The sequence below is a fragment of the Hemicordylus capensis genome, chromosome 1 (genome assembly GCF_027244095.1).
Source record: "Hemicordylus capensis ecotype Gifberg chromosome 1, rHemCap1.1.pri, whole genome shotgun sequence".
In the NCBI taxonomy this organism is placed as follows: domain Eukaryota; kingdom Metazoa; phylum Chordata; class Lepidosauria; order Squamata; family Cordylidae; genus Hemicordylus; species Hemicordylus capensis.
In genome coordinates this window covers 447,916,682-447,942,102 of record NC_069657.1, presented here as the reverse complement: position 1 = coordinate 447,942,102, position 25,421 = coordinate 447,916,682, and the positions used below count along the sequence as shown (strand labels likewise).

The window sequence follows — 25,421 nt, the reverse complement described above, 5'->3', positions numbered from 1 at the left end:
AGGAGGTTCTTCAATGGTAACACTACCGTATTAAAGGCTTGGTTTACAATAGTTCCTTAACTATGTGAATGAGTACACACCAGAAACTCATGCTAGTAAGAGTTAGTTAGTTGTTTATTTACGATCTTAGATCAAACAGCAATAGAAACAGTAAAGAGAGGGAAAACGGAAACAAAAACTAAAATGTTACCACATACATAAAATCAAGAACCTTTGGCAGTAGCTGATTGCTGTGCTCTAGCCTTTCTTAATTTGATCAAAATATAACAGAATTTGGCAACCGCCAAGGATATTGTTGGGTCCCTATCTTCTAATAAACATGTAAGAATCGTCTCCTCCAAGTGGCTTTTGAGACCTTTCAGGTACTGGGATAAAAATAAATCTCTTTCAGCGATATAAAGCGGGCAGTGTAACAGTGAATGCTTCAATGCTTCGGGAGCAGATTCGCAAGGCATAGTCTCTCCTCAGGGTTTTCTCTCAAATTTTCCTGATAACATCACTGAGGGTAGGGCATTCAGGTGAGCTCTTGTAAATGCCCAGCGAAGTTTTGGTGAATAGGTGGTGTAAAAATAAGAGGCTATGGCCCAATCTTTCTTAGCGCTTAGCAGTTGTGGAGGCCTATTTATACTAGTAAGAGTTAAATATTTGCATCAGCTTGGAAATATATCACACTGCCGCATAGGGGTCTGGGGTAGGATTCTTCAGTCTTATCTAACAGAGGATTCTTCAATGACTCCTTATCGGACTTCCTTGTGATCTAATAGTGTGTTTTAACGGTAGGTGTGATGTGGAAATGCATGAATTGGTCTGTACTTGTATGTTCAGTGGGGAGAGTTGTGAGGCTTTCTAGCTTTGAATGGGACATACATGAGAGACTGGGAGCAAAGGGTGGGAATTAGTCTTGGGGAAACTACTAGCTCTATTAGGGATATGCAAAAACACTTGTGCACTTCCTAGCGTGGCACAGGGGGTGCCTGTAAGTGAGCAGGTAAGGCACTCCTTACCTGTTCATGCCCTCCCCACCGCTTCTCTCCCCCCCCCCCCCCGTTGGTGCTCGGTTTTGAGAGAGATGGTCCTTCCTGCAGCCCTGATAGGCACTGGCGCACACTGGCCGTTTGCGTGGTCAGCATACTGTACTATGCAAATAGCCGGGGCTTGTGTGCCCCCGGCCATGTGCTTGCCCATGCCAATCTGGGCTGCAGGAAGGAATTCTGCAGCCCCATGCATCTCTTTCAAAATCGAGTGCTGGCGGCGGCTGGCGGGGGGAGCTGCAGGGAGTGGGCAAACAGGTAAGGAGCGCCTTACTTGTTAAAGGCATACCCACCGACCCCAGTCGAGCCGGCTTGGTGTTCCAGAAAGGGAGTGCCGAAGCTGTTCATGCACATCCTTAAGCAGAGTACAAACGCCTGGTCTCTTGCACTCTGACTCTCAACCCCGAAAAGATGCTTTACTAAAGAGAGAGAGAGAGCCAATGGGAAATGTTTAATTTTAAAATTTACACCTCTGGTTTAGAACATAAGAACAGCCCTGCTGGATCAGGCTCAAGGCCCATCTAGTCCAGCATCCTGTTTCGCACAGTGGCCCACCAGATGCCGCTGGAAGCCACAGACAGGAGTTGAGGGCGTGCCCTCTCTCCTGCCATTACTCCCCTGCAACTGGTACTCAGAGGCACCCTGCCCTTGAGGCTGGAGGTGGCCCACAGCCCTCTGACTAGTAGCCATTGATAGACCTCTCCTCCATGAAGTCATCCAAACCCCTCTTAAAGCCATCCAGGTTGTTGGCCGTCACCACATCCTGTGGCAGAGAGTTCCACAAGTGGATCACGCGTTATGTGAAAAAGTACTTCCGTTTGTTGGTCCTAGATTTCCCGGCAATCAATTTCATGGGATGACCCCTGGTTCTAGTGTTATAGGAGAGGGAGAAGAATTTCTCTCTCTCCACTTTCTCCACGCCATGCATGATTTTATAGACCTCTATCATGTCTCCCCACAGTTGTCTTTTTTCTAAACTAAAAAGCCCCAGGTGTTGTAGTCTTGCCTCGTAAGAAAGGTGCTCTAGGCCCCTGATCATCTTGGTTGCCCTCTTCTGTACCTTCTCCAGTTCAACAATGTCCTTTTTAAGATGTGGTGACCAGAATTGTACACAGTACTCCAAGTGTGGTCGCACCATAGTTTTGTATAAGGGCATTATAATGTTAGCCGTTTTATTTTCAATCCCCTTCTTAATGATCCCTAGCATGGAATTGGCCTTTTTCACAGCTGCCGTACATTGAGTAAACACTTTCAATGAGCTGTCCACCACAATCCCAAGATCCGTCTCCTGGTCAGTCATCAACAGCTCAGATCCCATCAGTGTTATACTTGAAGTTGGGGTTTTTCGTCCCAATGTGCATCACCTTACACTTACCAACATTGAACCGCATTTGCCACTTAGTCGCCCACTCCCCCAGGTTGTAGAGATCCTTTTGGAGCTTCTCACAATCCGTTTTGGATTTCACTACCTGAAAGAGTTTGGTATGATCAGCAAATTTGGCCACATCGCTGCTTACCCCTGCTTCTAGATAATTTATGAATAAATTAAAAAGCACTGGTCCCAGTACAGATCCCTGGGGGACCCCACTTCTTACTTCCCTCCATTGTGAAAACTCTCCATTTATACCTACCCTCTGTTTTCTGTCTTTCAACCAGTTAGCAATCCACACATGTACTTGTCCCTTTATCCCATGACAGCTAAGTTTCCTCAGGAGTCCTTGATGAGGAACTTTGTCAAAAGCTTTTTGGAAGTCCAGGTAGACTATGTCAACTGGATCACCTTTATCCACATACTTGTTGACACTCTCAAAGAAGTCCAAATGGTTGGTGAGGCAAGCTTTACCTTTTCGGAAGCCATGCTGGCTCACTCCCAGCAGGGCTTGTTCTTCTAGGTGCTTTACAATTTTATCCTTGAGGATGCTTTCCATCAATTTGCCTGGAACGGACGTTAGGCTAACCGGCCTGTAATTTCCCGGATTGCCCCTGGATCCCTTTTTGAAAATCGGTGTTACATTTGCTACTCTCCAGTCCTCTGGTACAGAGCCTGATTTCAGGGATAAGTTAAATATTTTAGCAAGGAGGTCGGCATTTTCACATTTGAGTTCTTTGAGGACTCTTGGATGGATGCCATCCGGCCCTGGTGATTTGTTAGCTTTCAGTTTTTCCAGACAGTTTAGAACATCATCCCTTGTCACTTCTATCTGACTCAGCTCTCTAGCCTCCATCCCTAAAAAGCCTGGTTCAGGAACAGGTATATGCTCAGTATCCTCTGCCATGAAGACAGACGCAAAGAACTCATTCAGTTTCTCTGCAACCTCCATATCCTCCTTAATAATCCCTTTCACTCCCTCATTGTTAATGGCCCAACCGCCTCCCTGGCAGGTTTCCTGCTTCTGATGTACTTAAAGAAGTTTTTGTTATTCCCCTTGATACTTTTGGCTAAATGTTCCTCAAACTCTCTTTTTGCCTCCCTTATTGTCACCTTGCATTTCTTTTGCCAGAGTTTGTGTTCCTTTCTTTTCTCTTCGTTTGGACAGGCCTTCCAATTTTGGAAGGAAGTCTTCTTCCCTTTTATGGCTTCCTTGACGGTACCAGTTAGCCATGCTGGCATCTTCCTGGACTTAGTGGTACCTTTCCTCCTTTTGGGTATACAATCTAACTGGACTTCTAGTATTGTGGTTTTGAGTAAACGCCATGCACTCTGGAGCGAAGTGACTCTCCTGATTTCCCCCCTCAGCTTTCTTTTCACCATACTCCTCATTTTGGAGAAGTTTCCTCGTTTGAAATTTAAAATGTCTGTGTTTGACATCCTTGGTGATTCTCTCCCCGCATGTATGCTGAATTTGATGGCACTGTGGTCACTGTTCCCTAAAGGGTCGATGACACTGACATCACGCACCAGGTCCTGGGTGTCACTCAGAATTAGATCCAAGGTCTCCTTCTCTCTGGTCGGTTCCATGACCAACTGTTCTAAGGCACAGTCAGTCTAAGGCACAGTTTCAAACTTCATATGAGACCAAAAGAAATTTAGTGCAGTAAGCATGAAGGAGCTCAAGAGTGTTAGTGGTGTCAGTTGTTTTTTAATCTTCCACATTCAGCCTTCCCATCCAGGCTTCTTGTATCTGTTGTAAACTAGTCCCTTCTGCTTTGGTAATGTTCAAGAATATCACAGCATTTGTTGCTTGAGGTATTTTAGCTGCTGCATACAAAAAGCATCTGCTCAGTTCACCTCATAGACTTTGTTCATTATACTTTTGTTCTATCTAGGAAACGTCTGCCAGACAGGGCACTATTTCATTCTTAATATGATAATCTGTCACTTTGCTGTGCAAATCAAATGGAGTGCATTGAAAAAAAGTAATTAGACTTTATTGCAAGTTTGTGATAAGAATTAGCCATATAAAATTACTAAAATTATATAGTTTTTTAAATTATTTTTATTTAACATATGAGAATCTACTTATATGTAGGCTAAAGACATACTTAGCTTCTACAGTAGTAGCTCATATCTAAATAACAGATTTTTAGTTCATAAAAATTAAGTTTTTAGTTGGTGTTGACTACTTCAGCAGGTACTGTCATGTATCTCCTTTTTAGATAGGTGAAAACAAAAATGAGATGTATTTTTAAGCAACATTAACATTTTTATAAGCTAGCTTCATCAGCCTTTATTAAACTGAACTTCTGGTGAATTTTTGAACATTAAGTTCCTGACCTCATTAGACTAGAAACATTTCACATTTTTGCCAGTTTGATAACTGTTCTCAGAAGTAGTTGTGCAAATAGTAAGAACATCAGTACAATATATATTTTACGGCACCTTAAAGCAATAATCTTATTTTCATGCATGTGTCTTATAAGAAATCAAAATAAATTATTTAAAGTGGTATCCACTTAACTTGTCAAGCAAGCCAGACCCTGATCTGCTGCTGCTGTAGGCAGTCCATCCTGACTGCCCATGTTGTTTATGATCAGGGCTTTGCACGTTTCCGATTCTCTAATTTTTTTTGTATATTGGTTGGTGGTTGATTTATCTGTCTTATATTTTTATACCACTTGATATGTACGTCTCGAGGCAGGGTACAAAATTTAAAATATTTAAAAGTCAACTTGGATTAGAATACACAACACAATAAAAACAATAGCATAAAAACAGTTATTAAAACAAATTATTAAAATTATATTCTAATTAAAAGCCAGTTAAACCATTCAAGGTCCAAATTTGGTAACAAAGCAAAACTCATCCGAAAGATCTCTACTTCAGTTTCTAACCATTAAGATTGCAAAAATGCTTGAAAGGTAGGAGAGTGCGCGTGTGTGTGTGCGTGCGCATGCGCTCACATTAAAACTGGAGACACATTTCTCTGACATGCTTTAGATATAAACGTTTTTGAGTGCAGGAACTACCAAGTCTCTATATGAAATCCTGTGTGAGCATGCCTTCTCCAAGGACAAGTCAGCACTAGGAGTGATTGACTCGATCACATCAAATGTAGATACTGACAGAATTACCCACTCCTAATAGAGGCTGATGGGAAGGAGGCATGACCAAAGCTGTGAATTATTTAGATCATCTCTGTGGGTAGGTACATTGGGCTCATGGAAGTCTTTATTTCATGCAATGCACAGGTTGGGGATTATTGCTATACAAGCTTGCAACTTGTGTGGCTACATATGACAAGTAGCAGATACCATAGTATGGGGAACTGCTGCCAGTACTTAAGGTGTGAATGCAGAGTTCACATCCCTTCTGTTTTGAGGAGTGCAAAGATTGTGCTAATAATTCCAGTGCTTGTCTCTACATCTGTTATAGTTGGGCTTGCTTCTGCCCCCAGATCTTCCTTCTCTAACAGCAATCTCCCCTTAGCTGGGTAGACAAAGATTTTTATTGGAACAAGAAAGGAAGGAAGGGGAGCAATGGAAAGCCAGGGCAGAGGAGTAACTTCAGACAGTTCTAGATTTTTAGCCTACTTTCCAGTAGGCTTATGAGATCACCTTGCATTCCATCCGTTGTGTCCATTTACCTCCCCACTTAAACTTTGCAGTGCCTGGACCAATATGAACCAAATTGGGTACAGTTGTAGGCAGTGTTATCTCTAATTATTTTCATCTGTGTGCAGAATGAATTTTGTTCTGGGTGGCAGTATCAAGGCAGTGTGTGCACACATGCATTCTCTCTCTCTCTCTCTCTCTCTCTCTCTCTCTCTCTCTCTCTCTCTCTCTCTCTCTCACACACACACACACACACACACACACACACACACACACACACACACACACACACACACACCACCCCATAGAGGGAACACTGGTTGTAGGGACACCTCAATGACATTGTTTGTGATGATGCCATCCACCCTGATTCAAAATGGTGGACACATAACCTTTTGAGGTGCAAGTGGGCTAACCTGTGAACTGCCAAGTTGGTTTGAACCAAATTTGCTACAGGTGTACATACATACATGCTACATAGGGATGACTCAAGGGTATAGTTTGTAATGATGTCATCCACCCTGATTCAAGATGGTGGACGTGTGAACATTTGAAATGCAAATGGGAACTGATTTGGATCAAACCCGGTACAGTTGTAGGGATACATAGGGATGGGTCTGGGGTTTAGTTTGCAATGTCATCCATCCCAATTCAAGATGGCAGATGTGTGAACATCTGAAGTGCAAGTGGGCTACCTTGTGAACTGCCTAACTGATATGAGCCAAATTTAGTCCGGTTGTAGGGATAATGAAAGGAAAGTAGGCAGGTTAGTTCTCACTAGAACATTATTTTTTGGTGGCAAGGTTGTATGAAATGCTCCCTTGTTTCTGCTGTCTGCTTTGGGCATTAGGTCAGTAGACTTTGGCAGGAAAGGGAACCCTGTGCAATGCTTATGATGGAGTTATGTGTAAGATTTTTTATTTTATTTTATTTTATTCTGATTTTATGGGAGGAGACCTGGTCTTGTTGTAGCAAGCATGAATTGTCCCGTTTGCTAAGGTTCTGCCCTGGTTTGTATTTGAATGGGAGATTACATGTGAGCACTGTAAGATATTCCCTTTAGGGCATGGGGATGCTCTGGGAAGAGCATGTGCATGCTGCCATGCAGAAGGTCCCATATTCCCTCCCTGGCATTTCCAAGATAGGACTGAGAGAGACTCGTGCCTGTAACCTTGGAGGAGCCGATGCCAGTCTGTGTACTGACCCAGATGAACCAATGGTTTGACTCAGTATAAGGCAGCTTCTTATGTTCCTATTTGTAGTTACTTAGGTTCCATAATATTTGAGTGGATTGATTTTCACAGAATTTTAGAGTTGGAAGGGACCTTAGGGATCTTTTAGTCCAGGCCCTATTCAGTGCAGGATGTGCGAGTTCCAGTCTTTTAAACAAGCGTCTCCCTTCCTTCGCAAACTTTCAGCTCTGGTAGCCCATAGAGATTGTGTGTTCGTGCACAAATTTAAATACTACAGTTACAAGACAAGCCATTCCAGTCACCAGCTTATATCCAAACTTTTACTCATAAGTAAGTACTCCCATTGAAATGAACTCCCATGTGAAGTAAACTTGTCCCATTAATTTCAGTAAGACTGCTTAAAAGCAGTGCAGCTGCAGCATGGGTAGGCAAGAGAGCTCTGGGTATCCTCTGGGAAACCTTCAAGTACCCCCAGCTGGGAACCTCTGTGTTGAAGCATTTATGACAGATCACCATCCTCCTGTCTGTTTAAAATCTCCAGGGAAGGAAAGGCTACCACTGCTCGAGGCAGGCTATTCTACTGTCACAGAACTCTTACACCAGCTACTTGTGATTTAAAACTCCCAGAAGAAAACAATGATATAATTAACCAATTTAAGTCAAAGTGGGAATAGTATCCCAATACCCCTTACTAGAAACTGTTAAACATAGCCAAGCAATGAACTAGATTTTAAGTTTCACAAACTGTTTTGGGGCTCAGTGGGATGGGACAGGAAAGAGGGCATGGTAAAAGCAGCAACTGCACTGTGTTAATTTTAAAGTGATTCAGAATGCTCTTTGCAAACTAATTAGATTGGTTTTTGTGTTGTGCAAAGGACCTTGGCTTTTGTACTGGGACAAAGAAGTAAAAGCCAGTTATTCAAATCTTTAGTCAGAATTCACAGGCCACTTGGAAAGTAAATGGCAGAACTAAAGAAAAATGCAATGGTTCCTTATAAATCAGCAAAGCTGGAGGTAAACCTCATATGATATTGTAACTAGTGAAACAGTCAAAGCCAAATTTAGTGTTATCCAGTGATGTGGGTTTTCTGGGAAACCTTTTAATTGAAAATTCTAAAATCAGTTGGGTTAGCACGTTTGAATAATATGTACCTTTTAGTTCCCTTCTCAAATTTTCATCCCCAGTATCTGAGAAAAATCAATGAGTTTGTTTGGAACTCTGCCAATTCATCATTTACGAAATAATACAATTTTTGAAATGGAAAATTTCCTATCGTATCACTTCATATCACAGGGCTTGACAAATCCCAAGTGCCAGGGAGCTGTGGTGCCTAGTCTAGAATAGTCAAAGGTAGATTGATTTGATCTTTGTCCCAAGCAGCCTTGGTTTCAGGAATCTTGTCAGATGTCCCATTCTCTTGATCCTAGATCCCCCCCAAAAAAACTTGTCAGGGCCTCCCATATGTTATAATGGCTATAATATAGATAATAGGGTTATGATAGGCAATTGCAATGTTACCTAGTAGTTGGCAAATATTTCTGTCCCCCTACCCCAACAGTTCTGTAAAGCTTTTGTTGTTGGTAAGTAAAATTCCCATTTTGATAGTTTAGATTTTTTTCTAATGAATCCACATGGATGCTTATATTTTGCTACTTTTTGATTGTCAAATTTCAGTTTTGGTTTTAGAAAGTAAACAGAAATGCATACTTAATTACGTGACATAATTGAAGCATTAGTTTAACAATCAAAGGATTTCTTCGTTAACTAGTACTTTAAAGTAGCTTACATAGCAAGAGGAATGAGAAAGTGATTCTCTGTTCCAAAGGGGCTTGCAATCTAAAAAGAAACTCAAGGGAGATGCTTAGCAACAGCCACTGGGAGGGATGCTGTGTTGAGGCAGTTGCTCTCCCCCTGCTAAATACAAGGAGGCCACTTTTTAAAAGATGACATTCTGCCTAGATAGCAGGGATAGTAGAAAGTTTGCTCCTAATTTGTCACCCTGCATTTAGCCTAGTAATTAGAAACTAGTTGTGTATGCCAAGCAATACAAATCATATTGCTTTCTAAAACACAAATTTTTGTTTGTGCCTCTTGCACATGCTAGGACTGAGCAAGAACCCCATCCCCTGAGCTAGATCAAATACTTGTAAAGTAGAAATGTTTAAAAAATGCCACCCTGTCCCCTACATGAGTTCCTGTCTTGTATATATGTTATGCCTTCCTGTTCGTTGGCACAAAACAAATGTTTTCATCTTACAGATTAGGATTCCAAACATTTCATAACTTAGGTGTTAGTGTCATAAATATACTATGCTCATGTAAACCCCTAGAAGCTTGCTGTACCAAGTAGACAAGCAAATGATTTGGACTTCTGCCAAAGGGGAATTTGTACAAAGGAAGTACAGAAACTCAGCCTATAGCTACACCTTATTGAACTAATCAGTTTTCCCTTCAGGTTGTAACAGCAGAAGTTAGTCAATTGAAGATTGGCTTGTCAGCTCCTGAAACATCCTAAAGAGTTAGAGTTCAAAATGTTCTCAGAAAGCATCTAATCTGTATGCCTCACCTCTTGTTTTATGGGCCAGAAGTTGTAACATAACAAGTGGCTTGCTGAGATTTTAATTTTTAAAAATTGACTTTCTCAACTGCATAAGATGTATTTTCACTACAGAATTAATCAGACAGAAATAAGGTGATAAGAATTCTGACTCGTACTACTTTAGATTGTAGGGGGGTGGGTGCCATATATTTTTAGAATGGTGTCTCATGGGAGAGGCTTCTGGCATGTACTACACACACACATTGGGGCAAGTGCCTCTTTTTAATGGGGAAAGGCAGGATATACTTCTTAAACAACTACTTTTGCATTTTGCTGCATACAGAAAACTTCTTATGTGAGGAAGCATTCAAAAGTTGCAGCCTAAAATATTACAATCCAGATGCCCCCTCCCACTTCATTGTGCATATGATGTGGATTGGCTGTGAAACTGGTTTAGCAGTTCTAGGAACTTGGGAACTATCACTTGATGAGAAGGGCAGGGATTTTAAGAATCTCTGATAAAGTGTTTCTGAATGATACTAATTATCTTCATCCATTTATATCTGGATTCAGGCCCAGTCGTGGGACTGAAATGATCTTGGTTGCTCTGGTAGATTACCCCGTGCTGGGTATGCGGGGTGAGTAGTGTAAGCCTGCTGATTCTCTAGGTCCTCCTGACTGACTTTTCTTGATACTGTGAACCATGTAGTCTTTCCATCAGTTTCTGGCAGGCTTAGGGATTGGTTGCAGTGCTTCTGCTGCTGTTTGTGGGGTAGGTAATAGGGATGTGCACGAAGATCTTTGGTGCTGACGGGGGGTGGGGTAGCACTTTAAGAGCAGGGGAGGGTGTACTCACCCCTCCCGCTGCATTTCCCCCGCAGGCACGCTGTCATTTTGAAGCCCCTCGGGGCGGCAGCGTTCCTCCCTGCCGCCCTGTTTCCCCCGTTGGCCGGAAGTCGTGAGCGCGCGTGTGCCTGTCGTGCGTGCGCGCCCTTCTGCTATGTGCGCATGTGCACTCACGACTTCTGGCCAACGGGGGGAACGGGGTGGCAGGGAGGACCACTGCCGCCCCGAGGTGCTTCAAAATGACAGTGCGCCGGCGGGGGAAATGCGGCGGGAGGGGTGAGTACACCCTCGCCTGCTCTTAAATTACTACCCCCGTCGGCGTTTCGGAGGCCTTCATAATGGCCTCTGAAACGTTTCGGGCACAAGCCTAGTAGGTAATAGAAGTTAATCTGGGAACTGCTGCTCAGTCCATGGGATTTATTGGGTACTGAAAGGTCTGATCTTGTTGCTTGTGATGCTTAATTGTGTTTAACACAAATTGTTTAAGTGTTCAATTTGTTTAATTAATTCAAATTAATTATCTATGTAAACCACTTTTGGAAACTTTGTTGATAAGCGGTATATAAATATTTATTGTGAGAGAATTTATTGAGAGACTTGCTTCTTAACAGAATCAGGTGAGGTGGTGAACGCTTTAGAATGACTTGAAGTTAGTGAGGAAATGAGAGTAGGTGAATGAACTGAAGCTGAATTTGGGCAAAGTGAGCATTGGTTTGAGAGTTGGTGGATCCCTTGCTTTGGATGGGGTTGTACCCCCCCCCCCGGCGTATGTGCACAGTTCAGGATTGCTTTGGGAACTCAGGATTGCTCCTGGAAACCAACCCAGCAACTGTCACATTGGTTTGCCAGCTGCAATAGATCCTGGGAGGTGATGGCCTAACTACCATACTCCTGGAAACTCTTCATGGAGGACATACTCCTCCATGTGTGCTATTACCATACTGGTAACCTCCAGGCTTGATTGCTAGTAACACACTTAAGCGGGGGCTGGCTTTTGTACTGTTCAGAAACAAACAGGTCAAAATGCAACAGTCTGTTTATAACAGGAGTGAGTTGGGGAGCATATAACATCTGTGCCAAGAGAGCTGCATAGGATTTTGAGCACAATTCTGAGTCCTAATGCTAAACTGAACCTTTGAAGCCTTAAGGGGGTTGTCATGATGATGACCCCGTCCTCTGTCTCCCTACACCGCCACCATCTTTCTCAGTACCTTGAGATATGAGAGGACCTTGCTCCATATTTTGAGAGGCTACAACAAAAAGCAGGGTCTTCTGTGTAGCAATACCCTCACTGTGGAGGATTGTCAATCCAGTTCCATTTCTATCAGCCAGATTATTAATTTGTTTTATTTAAAATATTTCTATACTGCCCTAAACCTGCATTTCTGGGCAGATTACAATTTGTTGTGGAGGTGAGACAAGTTGGTATTGGTGTGTGCAATGCCATGTATGTTAGCTGTCCTAAGACAGCTATGGAGCTATCTTTGCAAAGGCATTAAGAGAAAGGGATGTGCAGGAAATGGATTTTACATTCTGTTTCCAGGTCACAATGAAACACAAATGGCCGCAATATTGCGTCAAAACAACCGGTTGGACCGGTTGTCTCGACTGAACAAACTCGAAATGTTTCGCATGTTTTGGCCATAGGGAACAGTGGGGAAACTCGAAACACTCAATTGTTTCCCACAGGTAGTTCCTAGGGATACCAAAGTGGGTTGGGTGGAAGGGCACAACCCAGCCCTCAAAAACATTGGTCAAGTGGGTCACTTTAACAAACTTTTAACCTTTCCCCAAATACCCCATAGGACCCTCAATTCAAGGAGATCAGACACCCAAGTTCTGCCTGTGAAAAGAAAAACCACACAATCAAACCTTCCTTACCTCTCTTCTGATGTATCCTCTTCTTCAAGAGAGGCAGGCACAGTATAAGGGCTCTCTTTGCCTCCCAGTCACTTTAAATACATTTTGAAAAACCAATTGGCAAGGCAAACAGGCCTCGAAAATGGTGCTCAGAACATCAAAACATTTCGATTGAAATGGGGTGGTTCTGCTACGAGCTTGAAACAGGCCCTTTAATGAAAGGAAGTTCAATTTCAAGCACAAAACTCTCGAAGCAGCTTATTTAAGTTGAAACATTTTGCTGTTGAAACATTTTGCACATCCCTATTGAGAGGACATAGACAAAGCTGCAGAAATCAACTTGTGTACTCGTCTGAGATGAATGAAATATGATGCCTGCCATGTGAAAAAATTGTGTCCTCAAATGAGTGCCTCCTCTGCTGCTGCTTTCCTCCAGGGAGGAGTGCAGTGGCACCCCCTGTGAATTTGTATCAAGAGTTGACCCCCACACCCACCCAGTGTTCACCCTAAGGTGTGCATGTGCTCTCACACATTTTTTTTATGCCTGCTCAATCAATTTTAGATCCCTCTCAGGTTGAATCGGAAAAGCCCCACTCTGAACTCACATGTGTGCACACTACCTTGATACTGCTGCCCAGAACAAAACTCATTTGCACATAGATGAAAACGGAGATAACACTGCACCCACACACAGGGTGGGCATCCTGTTGCTGGCACCACCTCCTGGAATTGCTCCTCACAAGCAGTCCTGTCCGCTCTCCCTCTCAGTCCCAACTCGCAAATTCCAGCGAGAGCGATTGGCCAGTGGTGAGTCAGTGACTTGGTTCAGCCAGCACTGCATGCAGCTGCACGCTGCATTCCTCTCATTGACTCTTATCAGCGGCCAGGAGGGGAGTGAGTGTGTGTGGGGGTGGGGGGAGATATGAAGCTGTGTGCAGTACTGACTGAGCAATGTCACTGACTCACCACCAGCCACTGGCTCTCACTGCAACTTTCAATTTGGAGCTAGGAGGGAGTGTGGGGCTGCTTGTGAGGAGCAATCCCAGCTCCTGACTTTCTCGTCTCCTCTACCAGTACAACGCCCACCATGCAGCATACCCTGCATGCACACTGTACGCACATGATGCTTCCCACTGACCTGCGGCTGTGCTCTCCCTGGCTTCTTGGTTCTTCTCCCCTGAAGCTACAGGAGAAGGGTGGCAGCAGCAGAAAAGGCATGCAGTTAGCACTGCCGCCTCAGAATCAGAACACATTTTTCATCATCATCCAGGGATAGGTGGTGACTAGCTGGGGCAGATTGAAAAGGTAGTGTGTGTCATTCTCTCTCTCTCTTTCTTTCTGAAAGCAAGGAATTTCATTATAAAATGTAGCGGCTTTTTCTAGTTTGGAAATTATTCTCTTCAAATCCACATGCTAAGAGGGTGTTTTGTTTTGTTTTTAAATGGTCAGGGTCCTTGTCACTATTTAATAGCACTTTGCCAATGTTTTAACAAAACAGTAGTTATTGGAATAACAATATATTAAGGTGAAGGATTTTCAGGGTGTGCATTACTAAACGCATTGTAGGTTAGTTATAAAATATTTGTTGATACGATATTCATTTCTGCAGGCAGCCATTGTAATATTGCACTGACTGGCAAATGCATGTTATAAGAAGTTTTGAGAAACAGAATAATTATGCTTGTGTATACAAATATGGCAAAAAAACAACAATCAAATAAATACATAAAATGTCTCCCTGTCCTCAAAGGGCTCACAATCTAAAAAAGAAACATAAGATAGAGACCCATAATGACTGGAGGGATGCTGTGCGTGGTGGTAGATAGAGCTAGTTGCTTTCCCCTTCTAAATAAAGAGAATCACCACTTTGAAAAGGTGCCTCTTTGTTCATTTAGCAAGAGAACTTATGTATGATCATCATTGAGTGCATTTATACAATGTGGCTGTCTGGTGTAGCTTCTTCCCGCTAGCACGTGTACCACCATAGCTCAAGCAGTGATCTGACTAGTGTAATTTTTATCTGGCTGGTGAACTGAGCCAACCTTTCTTCACCCCTGAACATAGATTCCACTTGTCTTCCCATTTGGCAGCTCAAAGCAGCTTACATGTAAAAGGAAACAGAAATGCACTAACAATTAGGCAGTTTATTGCTGTTGACTGACCATAATAATTAGGCCACCTATCAAACAACCAGAACCGGCACCAGAAAAAAACATCCTATCCAAATGGCACCTAAAAATAAGGGCGGGGCCTTCAGTTAGAGACTTCCAAAGTATTAGAGTATCACCCAAATTTTAATTCATTGGGAGGGGTGGGGGAGGAAGCAATGCTATTTAAATTGGTTTAAAATGGTATTGGTTCTCGTACCCCTTTACTAGGAAGCTCTTTTGAATCTGAATTGTCCTTTTATAGCTATTTGGTAGACCATTCCATGTCCCAATCTCCTATGGACTCTCCCTTGCTCTGGAATGAGGAGGGAGCCTGAATGAGTCCCTGCCCAATAGGGCTGCATCGTGTTTCCATGGCCGATGTGCTCCTCACTTACATTCCTAGCAACAGGCTCTCTGGGAGGAAGAAGCAAGCCCCACTGCTGTAATGACTGAGCATGGGCAATGTGTATTTTCATCCTGTGATGGGAAATACTGGATGGCATCCAGAGAAACTTTAGCACAAGGCAGAGTTACCACAAGCTGTTTCCTCCTTCCTACCCTCTTCTCAACAGCCTCCAGAATCACTTGAAAAGCCATTCCCAAGGGTCAAGAGCCTTGACAACTGTCTGGGATATGATGCGGGGGGAAGGAAAAGCCTCAGAAACCATCCAGTCTCTACCTGGTTTCCGAAGTTACCTTCCTCTCCTGTTGCCACCTATGCTACTTCCTAGACAGTTGCCAAGGGTCCCTTGATAATTGGGAATGGCTTTTTTGGTGACTTCGTGGGCTAGTGGGAAGTAGTTTGTGCTAGCTCTACCCTGGATGCCACCCATTGCCATCCAGACTGTTGCCTAAATCTGTGGATGTCTGAAAAGTAGAGAAAGTGAGCAAGAACCATGGTAAGTAGTTTTCTTTTAATGCTCTGGAATTGTTGAAGAGCTGGAAAGAGGAAGTATCTGTGCACGAAAGAGGGGTGGGGGGAGAACAATGTCAGAAGTAGCTTGGGCAGCAGAGGCTTGTGGCATTCCACATTATGATGGGAGGTTGCCTTTGTGCCCCAGAGGGGCATCTTTACGTCATTGTGCCCCAGAGGGGCATCTTGTCTTAGTTTGGACTAGTAGTGCACATGCAAAAAAAAATAGAGAGGGAGAGACTGATCTTTGCTTTCCTAAACTGTGGCAGGTACAGCATGTCCAGTGGACTTCCAAAGATTATCAAGAAAACTAGTGAGTGAAGCCCCTCACTTACACCAGCACCCCAGTCCTGTTATGCTGCCTCATTGTGGTGGTGATGGTGGTGTGTTCCTGGGAGGGATGAATGAAGTACACTGGGAGGTATACTCCCAGTAGGGTCACCCAAAGCGCAAAGGTCATCCCAGCTGCCCAGCTAAAGCAAGCAGGCACCTAGATTGGGCAGCAGCGATATAGGAAGGTGCTGGAGGCAGATGATCACTTCAGTGATGACGAAGGCATCATTTCATACTGCGTGGGAGAAGGCAATGGTAAACTATGCCTATATTTTACCAAGAAAACTATATGGATAGACAAAATGGAATGATTGCCGATGTAGTGCCAGATGATGGACCCTTCAGGTCAGATGGTACTCAACATGCTAAATAAACATACGTATTTATTTATTGTTTCTCTTTGTAACACGCCCTGATCTATTTTTGGAAGGGCGGTGTAGAAATCAAAAATAATAATAATAATAATAATGCTACTGAGGAAGAGCTAAGGCTCTCTGAGTACTGATGGTGTTTGGCGTGGTTAGACTAAAGCCTTTTGGATGTCTAGCAGCTGATGTTGCCGTGCGGGAAAAGAAAATCCGAAACTGCAAAGACAGAATTACAGTGGGAACGTGGAATGTAAGAAGCATGAATATGGGAAAGCTTGACATAGTGAAAGATGAAATGAATCTACTACAGATTGACATCTTGGACATCAGTGAATTAAAATGGATTGGAATGGGACACTTTCAGTCAGAAAATCATACCGTTTACTACTCAGGACATTTTTTTAAAAAGAAGGAACTGTATTGCTTTCATAGTCAGGAAGGATATAGCAGTATTTGGGTACAATGTGGTCAGTGACTGATTAATATCAATTTGATTTCGTGAACAACCCTTTTAACAAGACAGTTCTTCAAGTCTATATGCCCCAACGACTGATGTAGAAGAGGAAGTTGATTAATTTTATGCTCAAGTCCAGTCTGAAATTGACAGAACATGCAAGCAAGATGTGATGCTGGTGGTTGGAGACTGGAATGCCAAAGTTGGAAAAGGTAAAGAGGAAAACACAGTTGGCTTATATGGCCTAGGAAACAGAAACAAAGCAGGAGAACGACTTATTAGTTTCTTGCAAACCAATGATCTCTTCATTGCTAACACATTCTTCAAACAACCAAAGTGGTGCCTATATACATGGACATCACCAGATGGAGTACACAGAAATCACATTGATTACATTATTGGTGCAAGGAGGTGGAAGAGCTGTTATAACAGCAAAGACATGGCCGGGGGCCGACTGTGGAACAGATAACGAACTGCTCATGTGCAAGTTCCAAGTCAAGCTAAAGCGGAAAAACAAAGCTATCCAGCTTCCACAATATCTTGAGAATGTGCCCACCATTTTCAAGGAGAACAAGTTCTGAACCTCATTGATAGGGAACCAGAGGAACTGTGGAATGAAATCAAAGAAGTTGTTAAGGACAAATGTGAAAAGAGACTGCCAAAGACCAAGAAACAGAAGAAAGCAAAATGGATGGCAGAACAGACGGTGGAAATTGCCAAGAGAAGAGAAACCAAAATCAAGAAAGATGAAGGCCCCAGGAAGGAACTTAATAGGGAATGTCAGAAAGCTGTTAAGAGACAGAGAGCAGCACTACAATGACATCTGTAAAGACCTTGAGGATGGAAACAGACACGCTAAAACAAGGCATGTTTTCCAAAAGATCTCTGAACTCAGAGGGAGGTTCCAACCTTGAATTGGTATGTTAAAGGATGCCAAAGGACAGATAGTAACTGATTTAGAGAAGATCAAACAGAGATGGAAGGAGTATACTGAAAATCTGTACAGCACGGACATCAACATCCAAGATACTCTAGAAGATATTCCCTACTTGCAAGAACCTCTAGTACAGGAAGATGAAGTTAGATCAGCACTCCAGTCATTACCAATTCGGAAGGCTACAGGAATTGATAGAATAGGTACAGAAATATGGCAGGCAACAGAAGGAGAATCAGTCAAGGCTCTAACCAAACTATGCCAGCAAATTTGGAGAAAAACATAGTGGCAAGCAGATTGGAAGAAGTCAGTCTACATACCCATACCAAAGAAAGGAGACATAGCAGACTGCACAAACACTTGCACAATATCCTTAATTTCACATGCTAGCAAAATAATGCTCAGGATCTTCCAAAGCAGATTGAAGCCCTATGTGGAAAGGGAAATCTGGATGTTCAAGCTGGTTTCAGAAAAGGCCAGGGAACAAGACATCATTGCTGATGCTTGCTGGATGATTGAGAAAGCCAAAGAATCCCCAAAGATGTCAATATGTGCTTCATTGACTACAGAAAAGCCTTCAAATTTGCCAACCATGTCAATTTGTGGAATATCCTTAGGAAAATGGGCGTCCCAGAACACCTCCTTGTTCTCATGAGAAACCTATACATAGAACAGGAAGCCACAGTCCAGATGAAACATGGTGAAACAGTCTGGTTCCAGATCGGCAAAGGAGTAAGACAAGGCTGTATACTTTCTCCTCCTTATATGCTAAACATATACTAAGAGAAGCTGGATTGGAAGAAGATGAATGTGGTATTAAAGTTGGAGGGAGAAACATCAATAACCTGCGCTATGCTGATGACACCACTCTGATGGCTGAGAATGTGGATGATCTGCAAACTCTAGTAATGAAAGTCGAGGAGCACAGTGGAAAAGTGTGACTACAACTAAATGTAAAGACTAAACTAATGATAACGGGTAAAGCAACCAGCCTCAGAATTGACAATGAAGACACTGAAGTGGTGGAGAGCTTCTGCCTTTTAGGATCAACCATCAACAGTAAAGGATCCAGCAGTCAGGAAATACGCCACTGACTAGCACTTGTTAGAATTGCAATGATGAAGGCCTTGGAAAGGATATTTAGATGCCGTGATGTGTCTACACCTACAAAGATTAGAATCGTTCGGACAATGGTTTTCCCTGTGACACTCTATGGATGTGAAAGCTGGACTTTGAAGAAGCAAGAAAGAAAAAGCATTGACACTTTTGAACTTTGGTGCTTTAGAAGACTTTTGAGGATACCATGGACAGCCTAGAAAACAAACAAATGGATCATAGAACAAATCAATCCAGAATTTTCACTCGAGACACGAATGACCAGGCTCAAGCTATCATACTTCGGAGACATTTTGTGAAAACACAGCTCCCTTGAGAAGTCCATAATGCTGGGAAACGTTGAAAGAAAGAGAAGATGACGATGACCGGCAGCAAGGTGGATGTACTCAATCACGACAGCAATGAATGTACCACTGAGAGACCTTAAAAGCCAAGCTGAAGACAGATCATCCTGGAGAGAATCTATCTATGTGGTCGCTAAGAGTTGACATCGACTTGATGGCACTTAATCAATCAATCAAGTGAGGCTCGCTGTTGACTAGGCAGTCATTCTACATAGATTACATTTATAGGAAAATTTAAGCAATTAAATATTGTAATTGAATATTTATTAATGTGTTTGCAAAAGGAAAGTAAAAGAACCTTCTAAATTGGTAAGATTTACACTGCCTAGAGATATGCATATCAGGCAGTATTAAAATATGATAAATAAATACATTTCAAATTCAAACATTCATTTTATTAAATAGTTACCATATATGGTAAATTTGAATCTGATCTGATTTGAATCTCTTAGCATGATCTCATTTTGGAATTTTTGATCGGATTGAGTGTTAAAAATCTGAGATCAATAAGTTAAAATATGGTGACTATATTCAGAATTTTTTCTAAAAAATAAAAATATTTAAGCCTTTCCACCAGTAATTCCAATTTTAAAAAGTTCATTCAGCTAACCTCAGTAGCAGGTTTGTTCATGCAAAATTTGGTATTTGTAGGTAACCAGGAAGATTGATATTTAGAACTCCTAAAAATAAAACAAAAAGTTCATCGTGCATATTCTGGTGTAAAATGTAGCGCATTCAACTAATTTCAGTAGCAGGATTGTGTATGTATCTTGGTGTCTGTTCAGGAAGTATGTCTTTATTTCACACAAACCAACAATTCATTCAAAATACATAATAAATCATAGTAATGAAGCAACGTATGCTGGGTGGGACAAGAAAAAATTAAGATGGTGAATTTGGATAAGTTCAGGAGAGATTATATGACTTGGATTACATTTTAAAAGCCAGTGCCTTGTACAAGTGGTAAGATGTTTTTTGTTTTACACACACTGTGTGTCTTCTCCATTTCAGATAGTCCGTAGTGAATGTGTATAAAACGGGGTTCTCATTATGCTTTTGCTATGATATCATTTGTATGACTGGCAATTTGGAAATGTGTTTGTAATCTGCAACACCATTTAATAAACTAGGTTTGGGTTAGGAGAGTTTGTAGAAGTGAAAGACTTCTGATTTGAGGGATGCAGGAAACAACCTTACTGAACAAGAGAGCCATATGTATCTGACCCTGATTGATCAGGTGTAAACGACTGACTGGGTGAAAATAGGAGATGTAGGGGTAATAAATGGGAGTACAGTGTAGAAAATGAAGTTTCTCCCACAGTGTAGTCCATCATTTCTATAATGCATTAAGGTCCCCTGCTTCCTACAGAAGACAGAAAGGGATGAGGTAGCTGGACTGGCCTCCTTATCCAGTGGGACGTGGGAGAAGAAGGTGATTGCAAAATGGGGAGTATAGAGGTACAGTGAAGGAAATAATGCAAATTAAAGGTTCCTGGAGGGTGGGTATGAAGAGAGAAACCATAGGGTGTGGCAAAGTACACACTTTAATTGGAGGAACAAATGGGACAGTGGGAATTGTAGTGTAAAGAGTCCTAGGGGATATAGAGAGGACATAAAGAAGGGAGATTTGGTCACACAATAACATGGATTGGAAAGAGGCACTAGTAAGCATTATATGATATATGCATTCTTTGATCACTGCGGTCATTGTATACGTGCCTGGGTTTGATTAGAGGTAGGTGTGGATATGAATGTTAGCTTGTGCCCTTTTTGTTTGGGGGGAGAACGTGAGCAACACCCACCCCTTTCCCTTTTCAGTGTTATACAATAATATTTCCGTTATCAATTACAAGCCATGTGACAAGCTAATATCACTTTTGTAGGTTTTTAAATTTTCTTATTTGCACATCTGTTAGTGTACACTTTTTCACAACTGCTATTGCACATAATAGTAAATGCAGCCATTTTCAGTTTTAATGTGGAGATCAGGATATAGCACCTTAAATAATTGAAAATCCACTTTTCCATTTGCATGCCAAGCACTTCCTAAACATAAGTGCATGTGAATTGTAGACCCTTATAATGTGTTCCACAACTGAGAGCTTTCATATTTCCTAATGAAGGTAAAGAAAACCTTTGGTCATGTAGCCATGGAGAATCCCATTTTCTGAGGTTCACTGGTTTAAGTTCTCTAGTAATGTATAAGGACTAATATTCGTCTAGTTAAGAACATAACAACCCTGCTGGATCAGGCCCAGGGCCCATCTAGTCCAGCATCTTGTTTCCCACAGTGCCCTGGAAAGATCCCTCTGGGAAGCCCACAGGCAAGAGCTAAGGGCATGCCTTCCTGCTGTTGTTCCCCTGCAACTGGTATTTAGAAGGATCTTGCCTCTGAGGCTGGAGGTGGCCTTAAGCCCTCAGACTAGTAGCCATTGATAGACTTGTCCTTAAATCATTTCTAACCTTGCCACATCCTGTTTTATCTGTGCTTTGTCTTAATAGGTAATGAATCTTTGATATTTTGTAGGTATCAAAAAGTATGTTGTTGGCTTAATTATCAAGACTTCGTCTGATCCATCATGTGTTGAAGTAAGTAAGATTTCTTCAGGAGACTTGAAAGTGGGTTCATTGCTGATGAAGTAAAAGACAGGCCTTAACACACCTGTGTCTATTTTTTTCTTTTTCAGAAAGAGAAAGTATACATTGGGAAGCTAAATATGATTCTTGTTCAGGTAAGCTACATCTCTGGCCACAAACTACTGGCATTGCAAGTGTTACAATTGTGTTAAAGCTATGTTTGTAAGACACGGGTGCTGTTGCTTTTCAGATCCTAAAGCAAGAATGGCCAAAACATTGGCCAACATTCATCAGTGACATCGTTGGGGCCAGCAGGACAAGTGAAAGCCTTTGCCAGAACAACATGGTCATCTTAAAACTGCTCAGTGAAGAGGTTTTTGACTTTTCCAGTGGGCAGATAACTCAAGTGAAAGCCAAACACTTAAAAGACAGGCAAGCATTTTCTTCATACACTATACACAACCAGGATATTCCATTTTCCAGTTTTGGTCAGTTGTCTTTTTCATGTATTTGCAGGCATCTCTATATGGCAACTGCCCTCTTAAAAAAAAAATAGTGAACAGTTTATTTTTATCACACGCTGGTGATATACAAATACTCAAAGTTCTGTGCTTTTAAAAAGTGGTGGGCGGGAGGGGGGAGACATTTGAAAAAGCAACAGACATTTGTATACTACTCCTTTTGCTTGTATTAATATATGATCTGGTGGTTGTTGGTTTAGCCCAGTTTTCAGATCACTAGAGCAGTGTCAAAGTTTTAGCATGGCATATTTCATTATTTAACACATTTCTATACCAGCTAAAATTCACAGCTCTGGGCACTTTACAATTAAAACAATTTAAAATTTAAGACATGTTAAAGGTGCTAAACTATTGAAACTATCATTCATTCATTCATTCATTCATTCATTCATTTTTCAATTTCCATGCCGCCCTACCAAAAATGGCTCAGGGCGGTTTATACAGAGAAATAACAAACAAATAAGATGGATTCCTGTCCCCAAAGGGCTCACAATCTAAAAAGAAACACCAAATAGACACCAGCATCAGTCACTGGAGGTACTGTGCCGGGGGTAAATAGGGCCGGTTACTCTCCCCTGCAAAATAAAGAGAATCACCACGTTAAAAGATGCATTACTGACTTTTATATTATGCATAATAATAAGTTTTGATTTCTCTTTGTTTTTAGCATGTGCAATGAATTCTCTCAGATATTTCAGCTGTGTCAATTTGTGATGGTAAGTCTAATTTGCAATATCACTTTCTTTTTAAAAGTGTGTTTATAAAAGCCAGGCTTCTTAATTAAAGGTTTTTAAAACCAATAGGAAAACTCGCAGAATGCTCCTCTTGTTCACGCGACTCTGGAAACCTTGCTTAGATTCCTCAACTGGATTCCACTGGGCTACATTTTTGAGACCAAGCTAATCAGCACACTAATATACAAAGTAAGTATTTGCTTTTTAAGAGGGAAAGATCATAGCTGTAGTTAATGAGTGAGGATTTTAAAATTGCAGCTAATGTTTGTGTGTGTTTTTCTTTGATAGTTTTTAAATGTCCCCATGTTCCGAAACGTCTCTCTGAAGTGCCTCACAGAAATTGCCGGTGTCAGTGTAAGCCAGTATGAGGAACAGTTTGTCACACTCTTTACCTTGACTATGATGCAGTTGAAACAGGTAACTTTGAATTGGTGTGTTATAGAATCTTGTAATTCACTCTCTAAATTGATAGCTCTTTTCAGTTCCTCTTCATCAGTTTTGCTCCCACTAAGTGTGAGGGAAGTAAGAAATGGGGTGGGTCCCCCAGGGATCTGTATTGGGATCAGTGTTCTTTCACTTATTCATAAATGACTTAGAAGTTAGGGTAAGCAGTGGAGTGACCAGATTTGCAGGTGTCACTATTTAGGGAAGTGAAATGCAACACAGATTGAGAGGAGCTCCATACTGGATCTCTTCAAACTGGGTGAGTGAGCGACAAAATGGCAAAAGAGGTTCAATGTAAGCAAGTATGAAGTGATGCATATTGGGGCAAAAAAACCCCACCCCAACTTCACATAGACTGATGGGGTCTGAGCTGTCAGTGACTGACTAGGAGAACGATCTTGGGGTCAGAGTGGACAGCTTGTTGACTTGGTGTGCAGCACCTGTGAAAGGCAAATTCTATGCTAGGGATCATTAGGTATTCAAAATAAAACTGCTAATATTATGATGCCCTTATACAAATCTATGGTGCAGCACATTTGGAGTACTGCATGCAGATCTGGTACCTTAAGGAGGACATTGTAGAACTGGAAAAGGTGCAGAAGAGGGCAAACAAGATGATCAGGAGCCTGGAGCACCTTCCTTATGAGGCAAGGCTACAGCATCTGGGGCTTTTTAGTTTTGAAAAAGAGTTAACTACGGGAAGACAGGATAGATGTCTGTAAAATTATGCATGAAGTAGAGAGAATGTACAGAGAAACGTGCCTTCCTCCCTCACAAGACTAAAACCAGGGGTCATCCTATGAAACTGAAGGCCAGGAAATTTAGGACTGAAAAGAGGAAGTACTTTTTCATAGTTTGAATGGCTTTAAAAGGGGCTTAGACAAATTCATGGAGGACAAGTCTATCAATGGCTACAAGTCAGACTGGTGGCTATAGGCTACCTCCAACCTCAGAGGCAAGATACCTCTAAATACCAGTGGCAGAGAGCAATAACAAGAGAGAGGGCATGCCCTCGTCTCTTGCCTGTGGGGTGAGCCAGACACACACAGCTGCAGAGGCGGAGTGGGGGGAATCATCTCTATGCATGTGCAGTAGCATTTTCCTTGTGTGATATAGTTTGGAAGTGGGCCATTATTTTATGAGTAAGCTTTTTTGGGAGTCCTCTGAAAAATCGGTTGAAGAGGTAGGAGCATGGAAAGCAGAGGCAACTATCATGAAATGACTTTTCCCCATGCGGTTTTGGTTCATAATGGCAAATATGCAAAACTGTCTACAAGATACTGTTGGTATTAACAAAACACTCTGTTCTGGATCTTAATTGGGTCCCATTATTTTAGATGCTTCCTTTGAACACCAATATTCGGCTTGCATACTCCAATGGAAAAGATGATGAGCAGAACTTCATTCAGAATCTCAGCTTGTTTCTCTGTACTTTTCTAAAAGAACATGGACAACTTATAGAAAAACGCTTAAATTTGAGGGAGACGTTAATGGAAGTAAGTCTCACTTGGTTTTGTTTCATCTGCATCAGATGTTGCATGTAAGGATGTGCACGGAACCGGTTCAGCGCTCCTTTTCTGGAGCGCATAACTGGTTCAAAATGTCAGCATTCATGTCCGCTATTTGCATGTCAGCACTGAATGAGGCTGCAAGGAGGAATGCTGCAGCCTCACGCCCATGCTTTTTGAGAGCGCTGGCGGGGGGGGGGGAACTGCGGGGCAGGGATGGAAAGGTAAGAGGCACCCTCCCTGTCCCTTAAAGTAAATCCCACCCAGCCTCCTGGGAGTGCACAGAACCAGCTCCATACACATCCCTAGATGCATTTCTGGGACAAGTCTCAAAATTCCCTGTTTATGCCACAAATAATAAAACTATTATCCCTGATGTTATATTGAATCATTGTTTTAAGATGATCACATTGAGTAACTTCTTAATGGCCATAATTGTTGAGTGACTTTGTGGCATTGATGAAATAGTACTACTTGGGTATGTGTTCATATAGCCCACAGATAAAAAGTTGTTTGTGGTGGTGGGCGTGCATTGAGCATAATTTGGCCATGTATGTATAAAG

The 25,421-nt window shown here is 42.0% G+C and overlaps 1 protein-coding gene across 6 annotated transcripts in view; it reads left to right on the top strand.

The window, feature by feature from the left end:
• Positions 1-25,421, top strand: part of XPO1 (exportin 1) — a 74,769-nt gene that overhangs the window by 18,044 nt on the left and 31,304 nt on the right. For all 6 annotated transcript variants that reach the window (XM_053247493.1, XM_053247474.1, XM_053247483.1 and 3 more), the window contains 7 exons: positions 21,602-21,663; positions 21,762-21,806; positions 21,902-22,083; positions 22,840-22,888; positions 22,976-23,095; positions 23,195-23,323; positions 24,688-24,846. In XM_053247493.1, the coding sequence (XP_053103468.1) occupies positions 21,602-21,663; positions 21,762-21,806; positions 21,902-22,083; positions 22,840-22,888; positions 22,976-23,095; positions 23,195-23,323; positions 24,688-24,846 (746 nt within the window). The remainder of the gene's footprint in view (positions 1-21,601; positions 21,664-21,761; positions 21,807-21,901; positions 22,084-22,839; positions 22,889-22,975; positions 23,096-23,194; positions 23,324-24,687; positions 24,847-25,421) is intronic.